The following is a 16,963-nucleotide window of genomic DNA, read 5'->3' on the forward strand; positions in this document are numbered from 1 at the left end:
GCTGCCCTGAGCGAGAGGAGGAACCATGGTGGACAGATGGGCAAGGGTGTCCTCGGGATTCTCCATTCTCTGCATCTCATGATAATGAAGTGGTGGGTGTTGAAGTGCAGTCCATTATGCCTGAGCCACAGCGACCACTTTGATCATTGAGGCAATGGAGAGTACAAACAGGTAGATCATAAATGTAACCATGGCTCTCGCTGAAAAAAGCATCTGCCCCTGGGTGCTGATAGATGAAGGGTTTAGCCTCTAGTTGCCCACTCTGTTTGACACACAAGAAGTGTAATATGAAAGACAATCTTTACAGCTGCACAGCTGTCTCAGTTCAAGGTGAAGAATGTTTGATTGACTTCATATTGTGTAGGTTTTGCCACCTTCTTTTGTCAGCGATGAGTATGGGAGGACCGAGGGCTTACGATGAGATACTTTCAGAGCTCTGATTTACATTGAATTCTGTGAACTCTGGCATTTATGGTATAATAGGTCCATTAAACTACATCTATAACTGGATGATTCATCTCTATCCACACCTTCTCCATCCTTTTCCTGTGCCCTTTTACACTTTTGTACAGCACCCTTTGCTTTTTCACTCTCTCAAATACACACCACACACACACACACAGTACAGATTTAGCCTGGTCCCCCGCAGATACCACTGAGTGGGGAGTTGCTGTGTCACACACACACAGTCCCTCAATGACCCCACACAGAGCTTAAAGCCTTCTGGTGCCATTAGTGCATTTCACTTAGTTATCGACCCCAACCTTGGCTAGAGACACACCCCGCTTCTCTTTCTCTCTTATTTTCTCTCTCTACCATACACTCTCCTGTTCCCTCTCCTTCATTTATTTCCTTGTTCCCAATCTCCCACTGTGCATTTTGACATGTTTGATATGTGTGCTGTGAAATAATAATAGTCATGTCCATGCAGGGGGTAGTCAAAGTACATTCATGGTATGACACCCTATTTTCAGACTAACACAATCATATATGAAAGAAAAAAAATATGCAGGTATTTCTTCTGGAAATTGAAAAGTGGCTGATGTTACAGTAAATAAATTATTATACAGCATTATAACAGCACAGCAAGAATGAGCTAATAGTGCTACAGAACTGAGCTAATAGTGCTACAGAACAGAGCTAATAGTGCTACAGAACAGAGCTAATAGTGCTGGTATTTGTGTGTGTGTGTCGCAGTGGTTGTTATCAGCCCGGGCAGTTGTCTTGAGGTATTTGGCGTCAGGGCGGGATGAGTATCACACTGTTACTTTATTTCCCGCCTGGCAGCCCTCCCTGGAATGTGGCCCATGTGACACCACCAGCAGCCAATCACCAAGGCTAGAGAAATATGCCTCCTAGTGAGCCCAGGGGAAAAAAATCCCATTTTCTTTCACTGGCTTGTTTGGGATCAGCTGGGCATGTTCAACACTGGGTGGTGAAGAGAATGCACCCAAAGCAGTGATATGAAGCTGTGTTAGCTACTCTCATCTAACACATGAAATCGCATCATACACAGATTACATCAGTTAAGGGAGAACCATATAGTTTAGAAAAAGAGTTGAACAATTTGTCCTAGTTTTACTAGCCTTGGACCTGTGTCCCCCACTCTCCACTTTACGAACCGATGCAGAATTTGATTGTTCAATGCAAGGTTATTGTCCAATGTGTATTTTTCTTTCTTTCTGTCTGTTAGTTCACTCAGTTTGGTGTTGGGTGTCCCTAATTGAGGCTGTCGGTTAAGGTCCGGTCCTCCTTGAACACCTTAGAGGTGACTGGTGCGTCGTAGCTGCAGATAAAAGGCTTTGTCACCGGCTGTAGTGGGTTGTCTGGAGTCTTATCCCGTATCCATGGCAGAGCGGCCCCACACCTAATGAGATCTGGCCAGCTTAAACCCTGAATGGAACTACACAGAGACTGCGGAGCGAGGCATGGCTGCACCTGTAGACCATCCAGGGACCCAGAGAGGTGTTATTGAGGTAGAGTAGGTTCCTTGAAGTGACGGACAGGAAATTCAATACCACCCTGAATACCACTTCAAGGCCTGTCTTCAAGACGACTCTCTTAGGCACAGCACTACAGTGTCATCAGATTGAGCAGCTTTCATTCTAAATGAGACATGAACTTGGGTCAAGGAAAGGCGAAGCACATACATAGTTATTCCCGAAGTAGCTAAACAATTCAAAAGTAATTCCAATACATACTTCCAACAATTTTTCAACACACTATCTGTGTGTGAGTGGCAGGGATGTGTGACTGTCTGCTTATTTGAACACCAATGGGACTCTGTCTATAGTCTGGATCATTAGTCTCCCCCATTCCCCTCCTCTCTCCCTCTTCCCAATGTCCCCTTTTCTCTTCTTCTCCTTATAGTCTGTCTATTTTCCTGAATAAAAATATCTGTTTCCAACACACACACGCACACTGTATCTCTCTAACATCCACCCACCTCCTCCACCAAGGCAGTGAGATGCAAGACGGTGTACAACAGCACCCCGTTGCTTTAGAAACCTCGGCCCTCTAAAGCGTTCTTTACAACAAGGAGATCAAAGCGACCCAAGTTGTTAGTTAGCTCCAGCTAATTACATATGGCGCCATCTTTGTAGTGTGGGTACCGTGCACTCTCGGAGCCTGTCGCAGAAGAGGGCTCTGCCTGTCATGAAAATGAAATGGTATAACAGCACTTATGTGTTTAGCGTTGCACATTGTTCAATGGCTGCTGCCAGTGCCATCCAAATAAGGATATTTCATTCAATGTATGGTTCAGTGTGCTCCGTATGTTCAGTGTTATCCAGCCACCTCTGCGGAAGGCCAATTTTTATAGTCAATTAAACTCTAAGGAAATGGTATAGTAAGTAGCAGCAAGCTCTTCGGCATCTCAAAAGTTGCATTACTGTCAGCTGAAGAATGTTTTACTCTTTTGTCACCCCTTTAGAGCTGTGTGGCTTGTCAAACTGACAATAGGTAATTGGGTGTTGTCATACACACACACACACACACACACACACACACACACACACACACACACACACACACACACACACACACACACACACTGTGCAGAATGGTAGCACTCTTGCCAGCCTCTCCGTCGTCGTGTGTGTCACTCTCCAATTCCTCCAAGGCTAAAAATAAACCTCTGCTGCAGTGATCGTGGTGGTGATGACCTGCCTCCAAACCGAGTCTCCAGCACAGAATTGTAATGGGGAGATGTGGCTGATGCAGAATCCTTAATGGATTTATCTTTGCCCCCCTCCGTTTTGATTATATTATTCTCTACCCTTCGCCACGGTAGATGTATTGAAACATGCTTAGTCATAATCAAGTAAAAGGAAGTTGTCCTACGCCCTGTAAATTACTGCCAGTTGTGTTTATGCAGCACAGCATGAATATGATTTGCTCTGCCGGGTCACGATAGTTTTCAAAACCCAGACCCTCAATCTTTTAAAAAATGTTTTAATAGAGTTCACCTTCTAATTAAACAAACAGACAATAAATACACGGCTCCACTCAGTGTTCTAGAATGCAGGAAAATGCGGGTCAGTTCAAGACAGTGCTATATGAATACTTCGTTTTCTTTACATTTTGTCATTATAATCACATACACCAATCATTTGTAGTCTGAACGATATTATAGCCGTAATATGCTTGTAGCCTACTCGACATTGTTGATGAAATACCAACTGACACGCTCGCCACGCGCATCTGGTTAATTCATTATGAATAGGATTCATTTCATTATTTTACATTTTTAATTGTAACCACAATGTAACAAATAATTAAACTGTGGTTCGAACTTTAGCAAACAAGCTAGTGTGAAAACGTCAGCAAAACAAACATTGTCAACATAAATGTGCGCCTACTTCCTCATTTCCCTCCTTTGCATTCTATTTTCCCCTTGTCAAAAAGGGTGCGTGCCAGAGCAAAGTAAACATTTCAGGACTCCGGTGCCCCTATTTTTGTCATTAGTCTCTCTAGGTGATCAGTGCCTATGCAGGAGCATTTCTTCGGTCAGAATTTGGTTCTGGCAACTGAATTCCCTTTCAGCTCAAACACTGGACACGAGTAGGACCACAGCACGCTGTGAGCTGAGCGTGTGCTGGGAACACGTTCAAAATGCCACTGAGACTCCCGCCACATGCACCCTCCCCACAGACCGGCAGATAGAATACCAGTGTTTTGGAGGGTTGATGAGACGTTTTGGATAATTGCAGCGAGTCTATTAAATGCTTACTTATGTCATGGTCCAAACACAATACAATGTTATGTCATGGTCCGTACACAGTACAATGTTATGTCATGGTCCGTACACAGTACAATGTTATGTCATGGTCTGTACACAGTACAATGTTATGTCATGGTCCGTACACAGTACAATGTTATGTCATGGTCCATACACTTGCGTTTTCAGAATGCAACACATTTTTTGTGCTTTTCGTTGTTGTGCGGAACATAATTCTAAGTTGTGCTTTAGCTAGGCTATATCTCCATGCACTGTTAGAAATGAGTGACGAGGGCTACATTTCTATGTAAACAGCCCACAGGCCTCGCAAATTCTCTCTAACACACAGACACGTATACATGCGTTTGATATACACACACACTACTCCGGATTGTAGGGGTTAGGTTACCTCTGCGAACAGTCGTTAGATCATACAATGGTTTTACTCTTCCTACAGTGCCTTCAGAAACTATTCACAACTTTTCTTGCACAATTTGTTCTTTCATAATGGGATTCAAATGGATTTAATTGTAAAAAAAAAAAATGGGTGTCCATTCAACTTATGTGACTTGTTAAGCATTTTTTCAACTTCTGAACTGATTTAGGTTTGTCATAACATAATGACATTTCAGCTTTTCATTTTTAATTAGTTTGTAAACATTTCTAAAACATAATTACACTTTGACATTATGGGGGTATTGTGTGTAGACCAGTGACACATGTCAATTAAATCCATTTTAAATGTGAATGCTTTCTGAAGGCACTAAGTAATCTCTTTTATTTGTGGTACCTAACTTTGAATGCTGAATTTAAACCGTTCTGTGAGTGTGTTAGTCAGGCCTTCTTTATATGTTGGACATTTTTGAGCGGACTGAACAATACAATAAAAGTGTTTCCATGCATCCTAGAGTACATTCGATTAGGCCTGTCCGTAGTTTCTAGTTTTTCAACAGAAACTTGTCTTTCAGTCCCAAGATTTTGAGGAGTGCCGCATCTCCCTCTTCTCTCCTTCAACCCTCTCTGTATGTTTGGATTGTTCTGTGGCTGTGTATATGATAAAGCACCCGCACAGCAGATATCAGCCTAATTATCATCCCTCACTCAGCATATTAGTGGAGTAGACTGCTACTGTTCTCTGGGTATTAATACAATGATAGGAGACTTGCAGCGTTCATCTCCCTATATGCAAGGGAAGTCTCCCTCTGTTTCCCAGCTGCAGTGCAAGCTGTACACATCTACATTGGGAAAAAGATGTGTAGCTGAAATTGTAATTCATTTTCTGTCTTTGTTTTGATTATAAGTTGGTATAACCTATTGATATGCAACCTGGTCACTCACTACTAATTTCCTAGATATCTTAATTTCTCTATAAAGGCCTAGTGGGCTAGTTATTCTGCAATATATTTTATACCATGTCTGTACTGGTAGTGCTACCATAATACTGTGTTGATTGCTGAATTGATGTGAAACACTTAAAGGCCATCCTCAATGGGGGAAAGTAATCTTGTCCTAGCGTGGGGAAGGACATCTAGAGGCCTGCACAGGCATGAATTTTAAGCCCTACCCATGCCCCCGACGTTCAGGCCCTACCCATGCCCCCGACGTTCAGGCCCTACCCATGCCCCCGACGTTCAGGCCCTACCCATGCCCCCGACGTTCAGGCCCTACCCATGCCCCCGACGTTCAGGCCCTACCCATGCCCCCGACGTTCAGGCCCTACCCATGCCCCCGACGTTCAGGCCCTACCCATGCCCCTGACGTTCAGGCCCGACCATGCCAATGCCCCCGACGTACCCCGGCCCCATTGCTTCTGCCAGATTTAAGGCCCTGGCCGAAATCAGAAATAACTTCTTCCATTAGTAAATCCATTAGCTGCTCCTATGCCTGTCATTGCTCTCTATGCACAGCTCGCTCTGCATGCACTCTGCCCATGACGCTCGGAGTCTGAGTATCCATAGCAACAGCTCTGCTTGGGCTGCTCTGCTCAATGAGGAGACATGAGAGAGCAGTTGGCTACTTTATGTCACTCAACTCAGACAACTAGTAACATTCTTTTCTTTGAAATAATCTCTCCTGTTTTATATTTGAGGTTGAAGCACTTCTGACACAATGTTGTGATCTTAGTCAGATATGACTACTGTGCATCACAGCACAAGCAAATGGCTCAACTTCAATATGTTAGTGATCAAATTAGTGATACCCGAGCCCTGCCCATACCCTAGTTATTGATTTTTTGAAAATTAAACGGGCCCTACCCGATGTATAATCTAAGGTGCTGTATCACATCCGGCCGTGATTGGGAGTCCCATAGGGTGGCTCACAATTGGCCCAGCATCGTCCTGGTTTGGCCGGGGTAGGCCGTCATTGTAAATAAGAATTTGCTCTTAACTGACTTGCAGAGTTAAATAAAGGTAAAATAAATGTTAAAAATTGAGGTCGGGCAGCAGAGCTCTAAGGGCATCCTGTTCTGATGTCCTGGGAACACCCATCATCCCAGGCATTAAAATGCATTGATTGAATTATGAGTTACACCTACCATTACAAATGTATCTAAAAGAGAACTTTTGTTGCACTGTACCCGGCCCACCACAGGAGTCGTTGGTGCACTATGAGACAAGGATATCCCTACTGGCCAAACCCTCCCTAATCCGGACGAAATTAGTACAATTGTGCGTCGCCCCACGGACCTCCCGGTCGCGGCCGACTGCGACAGAGCCTGAGCGTGAACCCAGTGTCTCTGGTGGCACAGCTAGCTCTGCAATGCAGTGCCCTATACCACTGCGCCACCCGGGAGGCCTAGGCCTTTATCTTAATTTCTCTGACACTTGAATCTCCTGATGTGGTCATATTACTGGAAAACTGTTTAAATAAGTCCGGGATAAGGAGGCTAGGACTATCATGAGGCTTTTAAGGAAGTCGGCAGCAGCTAGGCTTTTGGCTATAAAGTTTTCCCTCAGGACATCAGCAAATCCACAGTGTAACTTTTTAATGTAGCCTAGTATTCTTAGACTTCAGTCTGATTGTTACAACGGGCCAAACTGCATTGGACATGAAATGCCTTAGGAAGTATCATTCTGGTTATTCTTTCATGATGTATTGTATGAGTGGAAACCTAATGAATAATAAACAGTGTATTGTAATACCTCTTGTCTTGTAATATGTCTTGTGACCACCTGTTTAATCTTTGAATTTCATGTAGCTCTCCAAACCTAAGGTCGAAGTTGACTATGTCCAGTGGGTAAAAGTTTGCCGTTTGTCCATGTGCTTTTGCGTCAGTTTTTTTTGTTGCAGTTTTAGTGTGTTCATGAAATGCCCTCTTGTTCACAGATCTGCACCAACATATTCCGGACTCTTCCGCCGAGTGAGAACCCTGATTTTGACCCAGAGGAGGACGAGCCTACTCTCGAGGCCTCATGGCCACACATACAGGTAAAACCACGTCACTTCAACTTGACCTCATTTTAACTCTACTTTTTTTTATTTTTACATGTGTTATACCTGGTATTATGCGCTATATGTATATTTCATTTGGCTCAGATTTAGTTTGTTGACTTTTCCCAGCTTGTCTACGAGTTCCTCCTGCGATTCTTGGAGAACCCAGACTTTCAGCCCAGCATCGCCAAGCGCTACATTGATCAGAAGTTTGTGCTGCAGGTAAGCGTCGCAATCTGATGTCACCCGTCAATGACCCTTATCCCCTCAGATTTCAGACCATTGTCAGTCAAATGGCCACGTGACATCGCCATCAGCAGGGTGTGTGTATTCACTAGGAGGCAAACGGGCCAAAACATTGAACTTGTCCAATAAGAAAGTCTTGTTTTCTGTTCTTAACGTTTTCAGTTGCATACACCCCTGGTTTGACAGTGTTGTTCAAAGCTATTGTATTAATTACCAAATATTGTAGAGACTTTCATTTTCTGTTGTTTACTGATGTCACTGTCTGTTCTCTGTGGAACAAAAAGGGTGCACACAGAAACAAGGTCAAACTAAGTGAAGTCAAGAAGACAGACCTGGCAGCCTGACAAGCCTCAGATGCTTAACATCTTCTCTTCAAAAGAGGCCAGTACAATACATCAAACACCAACCATGTTTGAATAATCATTTGGTAGATGAATCTGTTTTGTTAAAGTGGTCATTTTGATTTGGCTTTGAACAAAAGCGGCACTGATTTGCAATTCCGTTTTGCGCTCCAGAGCAGAAAGGTCAGAGTATGACCGACCGAAAACAATGAACATGTTTGATTGATTATCTCTCCTGGCAGTTATCAAAGCCTGGTTTTTTTTTCAACATTACATCCTGTGAAAGTTAGTTTGGAGCATAACATTTTACAAAGAGTACATTTCTTCAGTGTTAGTCTCAGTATTTAGCCTAGCTTCTCACGGGCACAATGCCCTGGTCCCAGATTGCCCGAGTATGTCTCAATGGTATTTCACCATCTTAACGTCCCACCTTGGGTCGTATTCATTCGGCACCAAAAGGTAGAAAACCGACTGAAACTGGAAGAGTCAACCTGACATTTCCGTTACAAAACGTTTTGCTGCGGTGTGCCCTAATGAATACGACCCCGTCTCACCCTTGCTGGAGCTCTTCAGCGGTAACCTGCTGGGGCTGTGCCGTGCGTATTTATCGAGCCGTCCTCCTATCCCTAGAGCGAGGGAATAAATGGGGACGAACACTATGGCCTGGAATGTTGGCTGAGCTGCAGCATCCGAGGTGCTCTGGCTGAGTTTCCATGATGCGAGTGGTGGAGTGGTGTCGTGGGGAAGCTTTAAATAGCACCCTATTGTTTACTCTGTTGGAAGGGAAAAGGGGACTGTGGTCGGAAAGAGGCTGGTGAAGGGGTCGGGCTAAGGGGGGGACAGAGAGGACAGGCCCTGTTTTTTTTTCTGTGGTTTTATTCTGTGCTCTCCTGTTTCTCTATGACTGTTGGAGACAGACCTTGACATGGGAGAGGGACTGTACAATCAGTTCACATGGGAACGTTAGTGTATTTATAGCCGAATGTATTTCATCAGGTTGAACTGTCAGGACATATTTTATGCATAGTTATTTATTAGGGAAATTGCACTCTCTGTGAATGTAGTAATCTTTGAAATTGTGTAGTACGTGCAGGGAGGAAGGAAGTACAGCCCTGTCATTACCAGAGTTACGGAGGTGTTGTCACCATAGATCGGCTTCCTGTCGCTCTGCTGATGCTGGACAAAAAACTCTTCTCAAAACATCCACATGAAAGCCTTAGATGTCGTACTCTCAAATATTCAATCAGTTTGAAGATATTAAAGCATCATTTTAAATGTTTCCAGGTGATGTACATATTGCGGCGGGCACTGTTTTTTCTCCCAGTTACTGAATGCCCACTAAAGAATGGAATACCTACAATTGTACCATGATATTTGATTAGAAAGCTCTCTTTCAGTGTTTTGATATTTAACAAGGAAGCCTTTGAGTCCAGATCTTTATGTAGCCTATGTTTCTTGTCTCTGGATGTGTCACAGATAGTCATCATGCAGAGCTCATTGTGTGGTTAGTAGCTGCTGCTGTGGTATGATCATAATGACCGTGTCTTCACTGTCAGCTATGTGCTTGTCAGGGCAGCGGGACTGAGAGAGGGCCTGGTGGGACAACATGGCAGGGGAAACACTCAACACATTCTGTTTTGACTGGTTGATTGGTTGGCTGACTGACTTGCTGAAGGCAGTGAGGAGTTATTCTCACTAGCCCTGCCCATATCCTGAAACTGAACAAACCCTTTGCTGTTGAACAAGGCTTCTAGTCACTTGAAAAGATGCTTTGCTAGAGCTGAACTGAAATCTATTGTGAGTCATGCATTGAAATTACAGTGACACTCTCTCTCTTCCCTTGTTCCTCGCTTTTTACTTTCTGTTTGAACCTATATCTGTCTCTGTATACTGTGTATGTCTGCGCAAGCACAAAATGTTGTACCCTTAAGTAGTGTTAAACAGTATTGCCTCTGCTTCCTGTATATAATACAGGTTAGGCTACTGACTGTAGAAAGAGGCTGTTTGCACAAGTCTAATCCCAATCATTAGATATATGCTGTGAATCCATTAAGCCCTGTGTTGTCAAAACATGTTCTCCCCCTCCTAATGCACGGTTAGCCTGTCCAGGCAGAGCTCTCTGTGAGGGGTCTGGCTGTGAAGGTCTCAAATGGCACCCTGTTCCCTATAGGGAATCCCATACGGCTCTGGTGGAAGGTAGCGCACTGAATAGGGTATAGGGTGTTATTTCCGATGCAGCCCAAGTCTCCGATTGAACTATTCTCATCCAGGTGGGATTATTATTAAATGGCGCCGTCACGTCATTGGCACGCAGCGAAAGGAAGAGCGCTCCAGGGGGGCTGTTTTTACCTTTGAGCACAGACTGAGGCTTAGCCGGGGCAGAGAGGAAGAGCGAGGAAGTGCTGGAGGTCACAACCTCCCCGTGGATACACCCCAATTATTTACGTAGCTACTTCAGACCCACTTCCTCCCTCTCTGACTTCTCAATCAACATACTGCACACAACTAAAGTGTAGACTGTACGCGCATTACAACAAGCCCGTATTAAAAGTCTCTGTCTAGAGCTCAAATGCATGCATGCACACGTGCATAGTGTGTACACATGGCTCACAACGGGGTGCGACGATTGCTTTTCTGTCACGTGAAAGTGACATGCACTTTCTTTTAGCTTCTCTCAAGAGAGCTGCACATAAACAGACAGGATGAGTATCGGCCATTTTGTTTATGCACCATTCTCCTTCCATCCCGGTCTCAGTGGGTGTCTGTGTTTTGTAAAAATAGAGACCTGTTGTTCTGCTTCCCTATCGATAAAACTAGAGGTACTTTCTCTGAGGTTTAGCAGAATGTCACTCTTTGTTTTGCTGCTTTTATCTGCAGCAGGAAGTAGCCTTAGACCTGCAGAGAAAATAACTACTTTGAGTGTAGCTTTTAGAAACCTATTGGCTTCTTCTGAAAAATAGTCATTTCAGTTCAACCGTGACTCATCAGTAATGACCCTTTTGCAGAAAAAATTTAAATTGTTGGAGGTAACAATAGCTCTGTCACAGTGGCAACAGTTCTGGTGGAGATTCCTGCAGTCAGCATGCCAATTGCACGCTCCCTCAACTTGAGACATCTGTGGGATTGTGTTGTGTGACAAAACTGAACATTTTAGAGTGGCCTTTTATTGTCCACAGCACAAGGTGCATCTGTGTAATTATCATGCTGTTTTAATCAGCTTCTTGATATGTCACACCTGTCAAATGGCAAAGGAAAAATGCTCACTTATCAGGGATTTAAACAGATTTGTGAACAACATTTTTTGAAATATTTCAGCTCATGAGACATGGGATCAACACTTTACATGTTGCGTTTTTGTTCAGTATATAATGTGATTTAAGATTATCTCCAGCTCAGGGCTCCAGCTATGCAATTTGTTTGCTAACTTGCTAGCTTGCAAGATCAAACTTCTTGGTAACAGCAGAGACAATCAACCCCTGCTGGATCAAGATTCCTGCTCCCTAAGTTGTTTTCTGCGTCCAAAAAACATCCCTTGTGTGGACTGCCGGTAATATCGTATACCCCTTTATGGTACAGGAACACTGCCGGTAATATCGTATACCCCGGTATGGTACAGGAACAGTATGAAGGAGTATGACCATTTGAATACCACCCAGCCCTACAGAACACAAACCTGGTCAGAGCACATCTATAATGTCTCGTTAGCTAGGTGGTTAGACTGTGTTGGCTTAGCTTGTTAGCACCAATAGTGTAACAGCCCTCTACTTTCAGGATATTTTCATCATTCATACAGTGAAACGTATCGACTGACTGACTGACGACGAACATACAGTACTGTGTCCCTCTTCGCTCCGCTCCGAGACCCCAGTGCTACTGTTAACATAACAGACACAGCAGAGGTCAAGTTCAGGACAAAATGCATTAGCCTCTGGGTGAAATCCCACTGGTCGGGTCTTGATGATCACTGATGGTGATTGAATATTGACCCTGGCCCCGGGCCCCCTGCATGGCTGAATCATAGTCTTGTCCGGGCCACGTTCCAACACTACCAAGCAACATCCTTATCTATGGCCTATTTCCTTGTCCTCACTGATTTGAGCGGACTTGATGGATGCAGGCTAGGTAGCATTGAAAGGATAAATGTGAAAACAGCAGTTGGCTGTAAATTAGCTTCCTCCATTTGGAGTGATAAGGTCATACAATAGGTCAAAGGATATTAAGAGTATTGGGAAGCATCCTAGTATCATCTGTGTGTCTGCAACAGAGGAGTCTGCTGCCTCGGTGCCAAGCTGGGGGAGGAGGGCTGGACTGTAACGAAGGAGTCTGCTGCCTTGGTGCCGGGCTGAGGAAGGAGGGCGGGACTGGAACGGGGGCACTACTCTGCTGGAATGGCAACCCTGTCATTGTGGTCCTGGCAACCTCATAAAATGACGAAACCCAAATTTTAGGAACTGGCCCGACCATCAGCACTAGCTAGGCTATTCCTCTGGGCTCAGTGGCATGTTCCATACCGCTCCTCTCCTTTAAACAGTAACGTTACAGTACTGATCACTGATACCAAAATCGCTCCTCTCCTTTAAACAGCAGTTGATATTACAGTACAAAGGACGGATCCTAAACCGCTCATTTCCTTTAAACAGCGATTTCCCCACCCACACGACGCCATACACGTGGTTTGCGGATGTGAGGCCGGTTGGATGTACTGCCAAATTTTCTAAAACAACATTGGAGGCAGCTTATGGTAGAGAAATTAACATTAAATTATCTGGCAACCGCTCTTGTGGACATTCCTGCAGTCAGCACGCCAATTGCACACTCCCTCAACTTGAGACATCTGTTGTGTGACAAAACTGCACGTTTTAGAATGGTCTTTTGTCACGAGCACAAGGTGCACCTGTGTAATGATCATACTTCTTGATGTGCCACACCTGTCAGGAGGATGGATTATCTTGACAAAGGAGAAATGCTCACTAAATGGGATGTAAACAAATTTGTGCTCAACATTTGAGAGAAAAGCTTTTTGTGCGATTGGAAAATTTCTGTGATTTTATTTTTTATTTCAGCTCAGGAAATATGGGGCCAGCACTTTACATGTTGCGTTTTCTAATTTTGATCAGTGTGTATATACAGCACCAGAACCTACAGGGTTACATCATTTAGAGCATTGAGGCAGTAACCGAAAGGTCGCTGGTTTGAATACACTAGGTAAAAAAGGTCAAATCTCTGTGCCCTTGAGCAAAGCACTTAACCCTAACTATCACCAGTGGCGCTGTACTATGGCTGACCCTGTAAAACAACACATTTCACTGCACCTATCTGGTGTATGTGACAAAACATAATTGTTTTGTTGTAACAGGCTTATAGTTGACTATATTTGTCACATTTGGTGATAAAAACATAGTAAGTTTTACTGGAAACTGTCTTTAAATCATGTTTATTTAATTTTTATACCACCCTCTGTAGGTATGACTGGGACCTCTGTATGTTTACGCTGCTATTTGTTCCTATACATTGGTTGGTTGTTTAGCAACGAAACCGACAGGTGCGGCAACTATGGGGTGAAACAGATGGGGTTGGCTTAAATTGTTGTAAAATATATTGTCTCTAATGTTTATTGAAAATATAAATAAATGAGCTCTTATTGTCTCTCCAATGCATCGTTAGTTGTTTTAATATTACTGATTGTGGCTTCTATCAATGTAATTGTCTGCATCTTTTCCAATCCCCCATATACAGTTGGGCAAAAAAAGTATTTAGTCAGCCACCAATTGTGCAAGTTCTCCCACTTAAAAAGATGAGAGGCCTGTAATTTTCATCATAGGTACTCTTCAACTATGACGGACAAAATGAATGAAAAAAAATCCAGAAAATCACATTGTAGGATTTTTTAAATGAATTTATTTGCAAATAAGTATTTGGTCACCTACAAACAAGCAAGATTTATGGCTCTCACAGACCTGCAACTTCTTCTTTAAGAGGCTCCTCTGTCCTCCACTCATTACCTGTATTAATGGCCCCAGTTTGAACTTGTTATCAGTATAAAATACACCTGTCCACGACCTCAAACAGTCACACTCCAAACTCCACTATGGCCAATACCAAAGAGCTGTCAAAGGACACCAGAAACAAAATTGTAGACCTGCACCAGGCTGGGAAGACAGAATCTGCAATAGGTAAGCAGCTTGGTTTGAAGAAATCAACTGTGGGAGAAATTATTAGGAAATGGAAGACATACAAGACTACTGATAATCTCCCTCGATCTGGGGCTCCACGCAAGATCTCACCCCGTGGGGTCAAAATGATCACAAGAACGGTGAGCAAAAATCCCAGAACCACACGGGGGGGCCCAGTGAATGACGTGCAGAGAGCTGGGACCAAAGTAACAAAGCCTACCATCAGTAACACACTATGCCGCCAGGGACTCATCCTGCAGTGCCAGACGTGTCCCCCTGCTTAAGCCAGTACATGTCCAGGCCCGTCTGAAGTTTGCTAGAGAGCATTTGGATGATCCAGAAGAAGATTGGGAGAATGTCATATGGTCAGATGAAACCAAAATATAACTTTTTGATAAAAACTCAACTTGTCGTGTTTGGAATACAAAGAATGCTGAGTTGCATCCAAAGAACATCATACCTACTGTGAAGCATGGGGGTGGAAACATCATGCTTTGGGGCTGTTTTTCTGCAAAGGGACCAGGATGACTGATCCATGTAAAGGAAAGAATGAATGGGGCCATGTATCATGATATTTTGAGTGAAAACCTCCTTCCATCAGCAAGGGCATTGAAGATGAAACGTGGCTGGGTCTTTCAGCATGACAATGATCCCAAACACACCACCCGGGCAACGAAGGAGTGGCTCATAATTAGCATTTCAAGGTCCTGGAGTGGCCTAGCCAGTCTCCAGATCTCAACCCCATAGAAAATCTTTGGAGGGAGTTGAAAGTCCGTGTTGCCCAGCAACAGCCCCAAAACATCACTGCTCTAGAGGAAATCTGCATGGAGGAATGGACCAAAATACCAGCAACAGTGTGTGAAAACCTTGTCAAACGTTTTCTGTAAGTCTTCACCTCTCTCATTGCCAACAAAGTATTGAGAAATGTGTTATTGACCAAATACTTATTTTCCACCATAATTTGATAATGAACTTAATAAAGTCATTAAATCCTACAATGTAATTTTCTGGATTTTAGTTGAAGTGTACCTATGATGAAAATTACAGGCCTCTCATCTTTTTAAGTGGGAGAACTTGCACAATTGGTGGCTGACGAAATACTTTTTTGCCCCACTGTATATGCCAATTATGTGACGATCCGACCGCATTCTGTCCCCTATCAACATTTTATTTATTTTGTCATATTTTTTAAACTTTTGGCGCCATAGAGAATTACATAAAGTAATCAAGATGACTAGCTTGATTAAGCTTCCGCCATGTATATCTCACTAGGTCAGGGTATTTAAGCCTCCATATATCTACTAATGCCAATATATCCATGACATTCATGATTTCCTTAAGTACCTGAGGGTGATAGTGTGATGTCCTTTATGGGTCCATAGAGGTATTTTAAACCGTATTAGAATCTCCCACCATAATAATAGACTTGTGTTGCTTGTAGGGTTGATAAATTGTTATATATATTTTCAAAGAAGTGTGGATCATCATTATTTGGACCGTAGAAGAAGCCATGGTCCAATAACATTTAAAATCATCTACCTTGAGGATCTGTTTGGACAATTTGCACAATTTAATTAATATTACTGTTAATTAGTATTGTCACCCCTTTTGGTTTTCTTTGCCCATGGGAGAAATATATTTCGCCCCCTGTCCTTTTTCCACAAAACGTAATCTAAAATTGTTGAATGAATTTCCTGTAAACCAATAGATTATATATTCCTTCTCTTTTAGCCAGGTAAATACGGATAGTATTTTCTTATTATCTGCTGAGACATTACAATTATAACTGGCTATACTTATTTCACTAATTACCATAATGAGACAAGTTTCAATTCCATTTATCATAATATATGTTTGTAAACGTACCATGATGATTGTCTATATAGCTGTACCATGATAATTGCATTGCTACTATGTAAACCTCCAATTGGTCCCAACTATTCCACCTCGTCATCCCGAGTTGGGTTGTCATCCCATTGACCGGTAGACCACCCATGATCCCATGGTCCGGTCCCCGAGAGACCAGGACCCCTCCTTCGAAAAGAGCACAGTGCCACCCACAAAGCATAAGCAGATCAACCGATAAAACTCGCTGGCCATTGCAGAACACTGACATTCCTGTCTTGCAGGAAATCACGCACAGAACGAGCAGTATGGCTGGTGGCATTGTCATGCTGGAGGGTCATGTCAGGATGAGCCTGCAAGAAGGGTACCGCATGAGGGAGGAGGATGTCTTCCCTGTCACGCACAGTGTTGAGATTTCTTGCATTGACAACGAGTTCAGTCTGATGATGCTATGACAGATCGCCCCAGACCATGACAGACCCTCCACCTCCAAATCGATCCCGCTCCAGAGTACAGGCCTCGATGTAACGCTCATTCTTTCGATGATAAACGCGAATCAGACCACCCCTGGTGAGACAAAACCGCGACTCGTCAGTGAAGAGCACTTTTTGCCAGTCCTGTCTGATCCAGCGACGGTGGGTTTGTCCCCATAGGCGACGTTGTTGCAGGTGATGTCTGGTGAGGACCTGCCTTACAACAGGCCTACA

The 16,963-nt window shown here is 43.5% G+C and overlaps 1 protein-coding gene across 1 annotated transcript in view; it reads left to right on the plus strand.

The window, feature by feature from the left end:
• The window catches only part of LOC123990583 (serine/threonine-protein phosphatase 2A 56 kDa regulatory subunit alpha isoform-like), an 80,048-nt gene that overhangs the window by 54,623 nt on the left and 8,462 nt on the right, over positions 1–16,963 (plus strand). Inside the window, exons 3-4 of the mRNA XM_046291201.1 lie at positions 7,547–7,648; positions 7,781–7,873. Coding sequence (XP_046147157.1) covers positions 7,547–7,648; positions 7,781–7,873 — 195 coding nt within the window. The remainder of the gene's footprint in view (positions 1–7,546; positions 7,649–7,780; positions 7,874–16,963) is intronic.

This window comes from Oncorhynchus gorbuscha, linkage group LG12 (assembly GCF_021184085.1).
Source record: "Oncorhynchus gorbuscha isolate QuinsamMale2020 ecotype Even-year linkage group LG12, OgorEven_v1.0, whole genome shotgun sequence".
In the NCBI taxonomy this organism is placed as follows: domain Eukaryota; kingdom Metazoa; phylum Chordata; class Actinopteri; order Salmoniformes; family Salmonidae; genus Oncorhynchus; species Oncorhynchus gorbuscha.